Source organism: Sapajus apella, unplaced genomic scaffold, assembly GCF_009761245.1.
Source record: "Sapajus apella isolate SASKATOON/1434 unplaced genomic scaffold, GSC_monkey_1.0 scaffold8, whole genome shotgun sequence".
Lineage (NCBI taxonomy): Eukaryota > Metazoa > Chordata > Mammalia > Primates > Cebidae > Sapajus > Sapajus apella.
The window spans coordinates 45,664,439-45,676,738 of NW_022436948.1; the positions used below are offsets into that span (position 1 = coordinate 45,664,439).

The following is a 12,300-nucleotide window of genomic DNA, read 5'->3' on the forward strand; positions in this document are numbered from 1 at the left end:
TCTTCTATCTAACTGATTATGGGCTCTGACAACCTGTATGTCCTGTGGAAACCTGCCTGCAACTCTGACTTATATTACGGCACACTCCTCTTGATTACTAAACTCCTGGACTTCAAACATGCTGAACTTGTTTTCATTCTCAGTGCCCACAGCTTCCTCTACTTGAAATGCTATCCCTTTTAGATCTCCTTCCTTAGGTTTCTTTTTTGCTATTCAGCATCAAATATCAGCTTTTAGGACAGGCATTTCCTGACTGCCCCCCTCAAAATAAAATTCCTCCCAGTTACTCCTTTTTATGTCATTGAGTTTTATTTTTTTATAAATTATATCATTCTTTGAAAATACTTGGTGTATTTATATACCTGCTTCCTCATTTATTGTCATTCTATCCACAACAGACTGCAAGGTACCTGGCAGATAGTAGACGCTAAGTACCTGATGAATGAATAACTAATAATTTGGAGCTTAACCTGTCATAGCCAATATTATTGCTTTCTCCCCCAGCCTGCTTACCCAGCCTAACTTTTGTTTCTGTGTCCTGATGAATCCTCATCGACCCCCATCCGGCCGTGAAGCTTGAGTCGTAACCCCTACTCCTGACCTTGAAACAGCCTTTCAGTTCTGCTGTCTGTTCCTTCTTGTAAATTCCTGGCCTTATCCTTTTACTCAAAACTCTCAACTTTCCTTTGGGCTAGTTTAATAATATCCTAGCAAGCCTCCTTCCTTTCGCCTTCCATCCTTTCTAAATATCTTCCAAATTGTTAGAAAGTATGATTTCTAAAAGAACAGCCACAGTAATGAAAAACTTTGATCATATTCCCACTGCTGCTTATAGCCTTTCACATCTACAGCCCTTCTTTGCCAAAGTTATAAGTCAGTCTAAGGACATCCAAGGTCCAGGCTTGTGTGTCTCTCCCTATCCATCTTTAACTTTACCAGGGTTTCTCAAATAGTCTGGATCTTCATCCAGTTATTCCAGTTACGTCAGTTACATGCCTGCAGGTTCGGACCTGCTTCTTTTTCTTTTTGATATTGTTGTTTTCTTTTTTAAAAAAATTCATTGTCTTTCTTCTGCATAAACTGAAAAATATATTTTAAAGATTTAGAGTAAGAAATTTAAAAAGAAATGCTGAATGTGTTCTCTAATATTTTAATCTATTTAATCTCTTCTTAACTTTCTTTCTCAGGTGAGCCATTAATGTGTGCTCTGTACTTTAAGGAATAAGCTGTGGGGGACACTCCACACTATCAGGTCTTGATCAATTAGGGCTGCCTCTGGGAGCAGTGTAGAGTACAGGAGACCCTGCTACCTGCTAAGAAGTCTGTTATCAAAATAACTGTCCGTGACTTTTCCAGGCCAAAAGGGAAAAATTGTCACTAAGGTTCAGAAACAAAGTAGGCAAATCGCGTTATTAAAAAAAGGACTCGTCAAGCAGAAAACACAGAGTGTGAGAGGGTGGAGAGGAGTGAAGTCAGAGTCTAATAGGTGGGCGAGTGAGGGGTTAGGAAAACGTTTTCATGGTCTTAGCACCTTTACCTTGATGTTTTTCATGCATTTAAATCAATAGAGAAATTGTCTTTGAAAACTAATGAACAGGTGCTGGAAGATTAACACATTTAACAAACATTTATGTTACCTACCTAGAAAAGTTCAAACATAAAATGGAAATCATACATATGGGTAATTCTAATGCATACCCTTAGGATTTTGTTTTGTGTTGTTTTGATCATCTAAATATGCAATCAAACAAACACCTGCAAGTGAATACATTTTGTTACAGCTTCATTCTTAATACGCGGATAAATATCAAGTCTTTGTATTTGATATACGGTGACAGTGATTGGGAAGAAAGCATAAAACTTGAATTTACATTTGCTCTAAGGCTAACAGTGTAAAGCATGGTTTCTTTATTGCTGGAATAAATGGCCACTTGAGACAATTATGATTCCATCCCTCGTACTCTGCATGGAGGAAATACTGGTTGAGGTGTCGTTGAGAGGCGCTCTTTCCCCTTCTCAGCTGCCTTAGCCACATCGCCGCTCCTGGTGCGCTCGGATACTCACAATCCACGTATCCCTGTTCTGTTTGTTATCTCCTCTTCCCCCATCATCTCTTTACTTTTTTTCCTCTCTTATTTTTAAATGTAAGTTTTGCATGAAGAAACAATTCTGGCCCCCTTGCCTTTCCATCTCACAACCAAAATTCAAAAGTACAGCTGATTGTTTAGGTGACCCATTGTACAGAAAATGCAGCATTCACAATTTTGCAGAGCCTGGAAAGGAAGAAATTGCAATGAAAGATTTTTTTTTTTTAACCTCAAGCAATCTGTTATATTGTAGACTTGACTTACTATAAAAAATAACTTTAAATATTCACTCTGTATATTGCAATGCTATATTTTTAAAATGAAAATGACTCTTACACTACTGAATAGACACCTATATGTGATGAATACCAGTTTCCCTAATTATAGATTACTGATAGATATCACTTGAGTTTGATGGAGTTGCCTAAACATATATACTTTAATTTTTATTTCAGCAGAGGTTCTTTTATCAAATAATCTGGGAGAGTTTTCTCTATAAGAAGAATCATTAGGTGGCCATTCTGCCGACGCTGGAGAATCGAGTTACCACTTGTTCCCAGTATGACTTTATTCCTGACCTCTACAGTTGGAACTCACAAAGAATTGTCCCACTCATTGTCATCTGTTTGTACAAAACCGACCATTACCAAGAATCATCCATAATTTGAAACAGAACATCCATAATTATTACTACAATGTTAGGCATTTTGAAAAAAGTTTATGAATTTGCTTGAATTTATTCATTCATTGTTTTGCTTCTGCCTCTGAAATTATGAAAGTGCTTGGACTCTTCATATTTCTCTTTTCCATCCCTAATGGATGCTTGTCTAAAAGTAATTGACTCAACCATTGAAAAGGGCATATGTAGGTATGCATGATTTTTTTCATGGTATTAGGGAAACTGGATAATGTTTAACTCAAAAAATCTAAGGCCGGGTCCTCGTTTTATTAGTATTTAAGTGTTCTCTTTTTCATTCATGTGATTATGTTTAGTTTTACTGTTGATCTGCATATCTATAATACATTTACGTAATTATTACAATTAGTTATTCTATGGGCTAATATTGAGGTTTAGTTCCTGCATTGATAAGGATAGTTGATAGCTACTGTTTTGGAAATTTCCCAAGCTAAAATTATGTACATGCTCTATGGCATAGAAACTTAAGGATTCAAATGTTTACTTTTCAGGCTTTCAAGTGTCTAGAGAACTGTATTTTGAGAAATTTTTATTCTCTCGGAATGGGTAAAGAGATGGTGGCACCCTGTTCTCTTATAGGTCTTTTTTAGTTAATCTCAGTTTTCATAATGTAAACATTCCCTTCTACTTCAGACAATTTTCATATAATGTAGATCTGTGTTTAAAGAGTAACACTAGGGTCTTACAAAAATTACAACCTTGAATTATATGCTTTCCAATACTTGTCAAAATTTGTTGCATGTGAAATATAATTCTTAGAGAGTTGCAGAAAACCATACATTGCATTTATTTCTTTAGTTAAAACATGTTACCTTTAGTTCAAACTGGATTAGCAGAGTTGTGCCTATGAACACAAATACTTCAGCGTAGTATGTACATTATTTGCTAAATGTAAATCATCTCTTCTATAAAATGGGGACATGAATAACCACTTTCAGGGTTAATGTGATGACTGAGTTAAATAAGTCATGTGAAATATTAGGTACACCCCTTACAGTTAGCTATATTTTTTTTCAATACCTGCTTACAAGGTATAAAAGTGATCAGTTCTGACACAAGATAGCAAGGAGTTCTCACAAAGGAGGTAACAGCTAAATCAGAATGTGAAGGATGAGCAGGAAATTTTCAAAGAGCAAAAGGAGGTAAAGGCAATTTAGGAACAGTATGTACAAAGGCACTGAGATGCAGCAAAAGGGAGCAGGAGGCTCAGGAATGCACTGGGGCCTGATAAGAAGACAGTTGTACGCAAAGGTGAGACACTTAGGTTTTATTCTGGAAATGAATGGTGTTTGGTGTATTACATTTTTTTGTTTTCTTGAACTATTAATTTTTAAAATAAAATGGCTTCTAAAAGTTATTTAAGTCCTGATTGCTGGGACTATGAAAACCTTAATGCATAACAAGTTTTGTTTTAGACATCAATTTAATTACTGAAAGTACGTGCAAACATATTGAAGAGAATCAGAAGCAATCCATTTTGCTGTATGGAATGCAAAATATTTAAAGTGTGCATGCTCCTGAATTTTGAGTAATATTTACTTTGAAAACTTAAGTTTTAATTGTTTTTCTGTATATAAAATAATTTAAACCCTCTAAGAGCATTATTTAACGGAGTCTTTTATAGGAAGGCAATAATCAGTCACTAATTTGTACATTTTGAAAATGTGTATTTGACAATACTTTGAAAACAAAAAAACTATATAAAATACAGTGGACCCTTGAACAACATGGGGGTAAGGGGTACCAATCCACTCCCCACTTGTGGTTGCAAATCTGCATCTAACTTTTGGCTCACCCCTAACTTAACTACAAATAGCCTACTGTTGACCAAAAAGTCTAATGAGAATATAAACAGTTTATTAATGCATTTTGTATGTTATATGTATTACATATTATATTATCACAATAAAGTAAGTAAGCAAGAGAAAAGAAAGTGTTATTAATAAAATCATAAAGAAAGATAAAATGTATTTACTATTAAGTGAAAGTGGATCATGGTGAAGGTCTTCCCCCTCATTGTCTTCGGGTTGAGTAAGCTGAGGATGAGGAGAAAAAGGGGGGTTTGCTCTTCTGTCTCGGGGCGGCAGAGGCAGAAAAAGTGAAGGAGGTGAAAGGGCAGGCAGGAGAAGCAAGCATACTTGGTTCAACTTTTATTAAAAATATAAGTAGACCCATGCACTTCAAAATCCATGCTGTTCAAGGGCCAACTGCACATTTTGATATTTATTTGTCAGATTTTCTATCTATAGGCTGAATATGATGTAATAGAGTTTTTAAAAATCTAAACAGATAAATAGTAGGTATAATTCTACCACTAATGAACTGCATAACCTTTATGTGATTAATGTACTTTTCTGAACCTCATTTCTTCATCTGAATATACTCAGATGGTTCCTTCCTGTGCTGAGGTAGAGCTCCAATTTTATGATTGTCATTCATTTCCAAATAGAAAATATTTAAGAAACAAAACCTATAGATAGAGCAAGAAGTGATTTAGAGAAAGAAAATACAAAATTATTTCACAGATGCTCCTATTAAATCCATTTTTTAATGATTATATAGGAAGGATATCAGATTAACTATATGGATGTAGATTAAAGATCAAATCAATAGTGAAGATTCAAAGGATGAAATGACTTATAGTTTAAAATTTTGTCTATATATATTGCTGACAACTTATATTTTTAGCACAATATTAATTTCTGGGGATATGCTTTTTTATCTCTACCTATGTACTTGTTTTTCTTAATTCTACAATTACCGATACGTAAAAGCATTTATCTAAGCATCTTTAAATGGTTCAGTGTGTTCTTTTAATCTTGCCTTTGACACAGATTAGGATAGAACTATTTTTCTCTCATTTTTAAAGTCAGAAATATGAATAAATTTATTTCCTGTTAGTAAACCATACTACTACATTCTTGGCAGTCATTAAATTAACAAAGGCAGCAACTTAAGAATTGATTAAATATAGCTTAATAGGCAGTCATCTTTCATGACTTGGTATCTTCAGGTAGTTAGATGAAATTTTTATTATTCTTAGGATTTTAAAAAGTACCTCTGCAAACTAAAATTAGCTATGGACTTACTGGGTGAACAGTCACTCTTAGTCCATATGAAAAATCCCCGTTTGTTTATGAGTTAACGTATTTTTACAATTATAAACGTGAAACATAAATCTGTACCAGTTGATGCAACAACCGAAATATGGCCCTTTAGCTTTTTCTTCTTCTGTGTCAGCCTTTATTTAAGTATGTTCTGCAGAATGCTAGTATTCCTCTAGATGGTCCTTGGAAAATAAGATTCTATGAACAAACTTTTGGGAAATGTTGGATTCAACAAAGTGAAGCAAATAGTATTACCTTTGTTTCAGCATCAGTTCACCAAGAGTCTTATTTGAACAACGAACTGATTTTTGTGTGATGCTTCATGGGACTAGAAGTATTGTGTAGGACATATTTTAAGAAACACAGTTATGTTTAAAAACAATTTACATTAAGAACTTCAATGAAATAAAACAAAACAAAAATTACAGCACACCTGATCTCTGCTACTCTTGAGAGGAAGATTGAGCCTACCGGGACAGATGTTTTTCTGGTAAGGGAAGAGACAGCCTTGTTACAAGCATCTCATAAGTTTTACTGGTAGAACAGTATTCCTTTATTCTTTGAAATTATAAAGTGAACCTTCAAATCAAAGCAAAAGAAAAGTGTTTTCTAGTTAAAAAACAACTAGTGGAACATAAAATTGTAACACAACTAATAGAAATGAAATTGTAGTTTTTAGGTAAAATTTATTATATGATGGACTTGAAAAACAACGAGTTTCAAATCAGAATAATTGCCCTTTTCTTATAAAGTCAGTCTGGAGGGTGAGGATTGGAGATTGTTTTCTTTCTATGTGAATTATTTGTTTCTTTTAAAGAAACAAAACAACATAAGGAAATACCTGAAAGTTTTCAATACAGATGTCTCCCAAAGTGTTATTGCTGCCACGTTGTTTTTTCAACGTGTCACATAATGTTTGTATAATTTATAAATGATAACAAAGCGATCAGGCCACATTCATAAAAGCCCAGTGACACCCAATTTAGTTGAATCTGAGGATTAGAATTAATAGTCTTTCTTTGTTCCAAGTTCTAAATCTCAGTAAATGATTCACTGCATGTCATTACAGCTTAATATTTGCATGAAATCACAGTTTAGCTGGCATAATTTAACAGCAATTAAAAAGCTATTTAATCGTCATGCAAATTGGTATGAGGGCCCTTGAGTAAGAAGGGTGTCAGCCTTCTTTTTTTTTTTTTAAGTATCTCCAGGCGGACAGTTATATACTTGTTGACTCCCATAACGTAATTGATAACATTCTTCCTAGCATGAAAATATAAGTGAATAATAATTCATGTTTTCCATTATAAATAAAAGACCAACAATATGAATATGTCATCCTGTAGGAAAACATTATTATGATAATGATAATGAATCTTTCTCCTAGGTATAAGTCTAGGTTGGAGGTAAAAAGTTACATTTATCTCTGTTCTCTAGTTTATAATCCCCTTCACATTTGCCTTTCTGAAGGTAGACGCTTCTGTAAACCCTGTGAAACGTGACATGGCATAAAGGATGGCACTGGGTGACCTCTTAGAAAAATGATTCATTGCATTTCTAGGTGATGTACCTATAGGTAGCTTAGCTGAGGTCCGTTCCTGTTGTACATAGAACACTGTGGCACTGTTACAATAGCAAAGACCTGGAACCAACCCAAATGCCCATTGATGATAGATTGGACAAGGAAAATGTGGCACATATATACCGTGGAATATTATGCAACCATAAAAAATAATGAGTTTGTGTCCTTTGTTGGGACATGGATGAATCTGGAAACCATCGTTCTCAGCAAACTGACACAAGAACAGAAAATCAAACACCGCATGTTCTCACTCATAGGCGGGTGTTGAACAGTGAGAACACGTGGACACAGGGAGGGGAGCATCACACACTGGGGCCTATTGGGGGGAACTAGGGGAGAGACAGTGGAGGGTAGGGAATTGGGGAGAGATAACTAGGGAGAAATGCCAGATATAGGTGGTGGGGATATGGAGGCAACAAACCACATGGCCATGTGTGTACCTATGCAACAATCCTGCATGTTCTGCACATGCACTCCAGAACCTAAAGTGCAATAAAATACATATATATAAAGAAAAAAAAAGAAAACTATCCAGACTCATCCCAATGAGCCTAGCAGTCCTGCGTTATCTAGTCTCTTCCTGTTTCTTAAAACTTGCTTCATGCATTTCCCTCTGCAGTCTAGCCACAGTGACTTTCTGACAGTTTCATGATTATTTCAAGATCTTTCTTGACAAGAAGGCAGACTTTCTGTTCCTAATATTCTTCCCACCCCTCCACACATTCTCGCCACCTCTACAAGGCTTTCTCAGAACGTTACCTAAAACAGGGGTCCACCTGATTGATTTTATTTCAGCACCCGTCCTAATTTTTGTAATTGTACTCATTATGATTTGAATTTTATTCATCTGTTTGAATGTATCTAGCCACTCTACTAAAATGTAAATAAGAAAGCAGAAATAATGTCTACCATGTCTTATCTCTGAAAGCCCAAGATCTAGTAGAGTATCTGCCATATAATAGGCACTAAATGAAATATTTAATGAATGAATGGCTTTAGTTTGAAATCCAAAAGGAGATTTTATCAAAACTTGAATTTATTTCTAGGAGCGAATGTTGGGGAGACATTCCTTTCCACTCTCAAAACACATTTTCTTGGTAACAAAAGTTAGAGAATTGGTTTAGAGTTTTTTAAATGAAGCCTTCTAAAACATGGCATGAATGTTGTTTGACCAGTCATTTATACAATATATTATTTCTCTAAATATCTCCCGTAAGTATAATCACAGCAATGTGGATTCTGTGTTTTTTCACATATAGTGCTTAGCGCAGTGTCTGCCACCTAGAAGACGTTCAGGTGATATTTGTTCAGTGAACATAATGAAACTGAGGCTTGAAGGACTCAGATAAGTATATAAGATTATTCACACAATTTTAAAGAAAGGCTGGAAGAATTAAAGTAAGCTACCAAGTACGCTATGCCGTGTGATCTTCGTGGAAAAACAGAAGATGCTCATTCCCTCCTTAGAACTGACTTGGCTTTTGAGGTCTTTATGACAAATAAAAGAATTGCGTGGGCCTCTTAGGGCCTTACTTACTTTTAAGGACACACTTACTTGTGTTTAGTAAACTTAATCTAAATGAAAGTTTTGCCATCATTTCTTGTCTGTGGCCCCTTTTTAACCCTTCCATATAATGCTTTTATCTCATCAAATGGACAAAGACTTAAGAAAAGGCTTTTTGTTGCCTTTTAATTTTCATTTCTTTTTCCTTTTTTCCAAATTGTCTGTTCACCCTAACTTTATGGTCATTTATTCTTAACTTTTGGGAAACAGATTCTTAGTGATTTTCAGAAGCAATGAATGGGGATTTTATCTAGATACCAATTATACTAAGAAGACTGAAAAACCACAGTGTGTTTTGTAATTTTTTTCAAATTTTGAAAATGGTGATATAATTAATAAGATATAATTAAAGCTATCATAATTTAAAATAATTTTTGATATATATTTTAGTCTAGTTTAAAAAGCATAATTACCATATGTTTTAAGATATGCTGATTTTTATATTAAATATTGAATTTCGTACTCCAAAAATTTAAGGTATAGATCACCTTTATTCCTCAATACTCCTTCCTTGCTAGACTTAATGAACTATTTTAACCATATGATCATTATAGATGCCATTAGAAAAAGAATTCAAACAAACATAAAGACCAACAGGTGTTTATGAATGACGTTTTCAATTTAACACCATAATTCATTGTCCTATACATGTACATATGTTTTTTAATTGCTTTTCTCTAGGGCCACCTTCAGCTCCTAGGAATGTGGTTTTTAACATCAATGAAACAGCCCTTATTTTGGAATGGAGCCCACCAAGTGACACAGGAGGGAGAAAAGATCTCACATACAGTGTAATCTGTAAGAAATGTGGCTTAGACACCAGCCAGTGTGAGGACTGTGGTGGAGGACTCCGCTTCATCCCAAGACATACAGGCCTGATCAACAGTTCCGTGATAGTACTTGACTTTGTGTCTCACGTGAATTACACCTTTGAAATAGAAGCCATGAATGGAGTTTCTGAGTTGAGTTTTTCTCCCAAGCCATTCACAGCTATCACGGTGACCACGGATCAAGACGGTAAGTTCCACTGCTGTTCTGTCAAAACAGACCCATAATTTCTTTTGAAGCATAGTACCCCTCAGGGGCCTGTATTCACTGCAGGTACAATGCGGTCGTATACGTTATACACCGCAGAGGTAATTTTCTGGTGGTTGTTCTTTCCTAAACTTCAGAAAGGTGTTTTTATATTACTTCTCAGTAGTATGACTAATAAGATGAAATGCTTCCCTCTAATGATTATGTACTCATGTTTCTTATATACTCATATAACAACATATCTTAATGAGTAAGTCCATATTACTCACCAATAGAATTCAGAAATCAATAAAATGTTATTAAATGAATTGAATTTCAATTGCCCCACGTAGGCTGCCATCCCTTTTGCATGTCACAAAGCAAATAGTAATAATTTCTAAATTATAATTCCTGTCTATATTATAAAAGCATTCCAGCCAACATATTTAATTGTGATCCACTCTAAATAGCAGAAAAATTTAGAAATGTGTTCAAATGCCATAATCTATGTGAAGTCTGTGAAAAGTGGTTAAGCTGTTCAGAAATCTGATGAATTCAGTTAAATGTTCTCTTTATAACATCATAGATTTTTGCTACAATATGGTCAGGCGCAAACACTCCTATGATTTTTATAAGTATAGACTCTCTTTAATTCCACCATAACATAATTATATTGCAGAGCAGGAAACAGGAAACGCTTAAGAGATTTTTAAAAACCCCTTTTGAGAAGTGTTCATAAATTATATGAGCACACAAGTTACTGCCTTATAGCAGAAAGTATTATAAATGAACACATACGAGACAAATTTATAAAGATAAAACTATTCTTATACACTGCATTTGTTGCTAAGGCAGCCATAACAAATAAGACAGGTTGTCTGGCGTAAACAACAGACAATTTATTTTCTCATAGCTTTGCTGGCTAGAAGAATCAAGTTGTCAGCAAGTGTTGATTTTATTCTGAGGCCTATGTCCTTGGTTGGTAGGTGGCCATCTTTATCCTTGTCTTCATGTGGTCTGTCCTCTTTGTATCTAATATCCTCATCTTCTCTTCTTATAAGGACATGAGTCATATTGAATTAGGACCCATGCATATGATCCCATTTTCCCTTGATTGCTCTTTAAAGACTCCATTTCTAAATGCAGTATCATTCTGAGGTCCTAGGGGTTGTGACCTCAACATACGAATGTGTAGAAAGACAGTTCAGCATAATATACACGAAGGCAGCATATGGTGATATTTAAAATAAAATACATTGATTTGAATGTATTGGAATAATACTCAGAAATAAAAATGAATGAGGTATTGACATACAACTTGAATAAACCTCAATGGCACTTTACAGAGTGAAAAGCCTATTTCAAAAGGATGCATTCTGTATGATTCCGCTCATATTATATGTTTGATATAATAAAATTATAGATATGGAAAACAGATTAGTGGTTGCCAGGGCTTAGGGGTTTGAAGGAGGGCAGTGTGGCTATGAAGCAGTAGGAGAGAGTACTGTAATGATGGTTGTATATCTTGATCATGGTGATAGTTAACTGATGCTATGTACGTGATAAATTGACAGGTACATGATAAATGTCATACACACACACACACACACACACGCCCTGTGGATTGGACCAATATCAATTTCTTAGTGTTCCAAAATATTATACGTAAGTTCACTTGGCTGATAATCTTCAGAAATGCCTCTAATAAATAAAGCCATATAATATGGTACACTCATAGTCTTTGTATTTACTATGTAATTTTCCTCTTCATTTAGCAAATATTTCCACATCATATAATTTGCTTTATGGTTATTCAAAATAGAATTTCTGTTTTCTCTTTTTTTTTCCTCTTTAGTAACAACAAAATCTTGTCAAATATACCTTCAACATAAAGCAGAAAAGGGTTTTCTCTTCCTCTTTGCTTTAGCAAATGATTCCTAAGGATTTTTATTGCCACCACCTTATCAAAAAATACAATCTAGTACAACAATTTTTAGCTATAGGGAAAAAATTTAATTTCAGGACAAAATCAATATGTCACTTTAAATAAAATAAATATATAAATATGCTTGCATAATTTCATACATACAGCAGCCTTTCATTCTAGGATTACAAAAGAGTATATTTAGTTCACATCTCTGCATATCAAAAAGATAAAATATAAGTTGTTTTTCACTTTAAAATGGGATAGTTTATTAAAAGTATGTTGCTATATGGAAAAAAGATATGTGTCAAACATGAAATAACAG

General features: G+C 34.4%; 1 protein-coding gene across 3 annotated transcripts in view; it reads left to right on the top strand.

Annotated features, from left to right (window-relative positions):
* Positions 1-12,300, top strand: part of EPHA6 (EPH receptor A6) — a 970,705-nt gene that overhangs the window by 456,608 nt on the left and 501,797 nt on the right. For all 3 annotated transcript variants that reach the window (XM_032277212.1, XM_032277213.1, XM_032277214.1), the window contains one exon: positions 9,719-10,054. In XM_032277212.1, the coding sequence (XP_032133103.1) occupies positions 9,719-10,054 (336 nt within the window). The remainder of the gene's footprint in view (positions 1-9,718; positions 10,055-12,300) is intronic.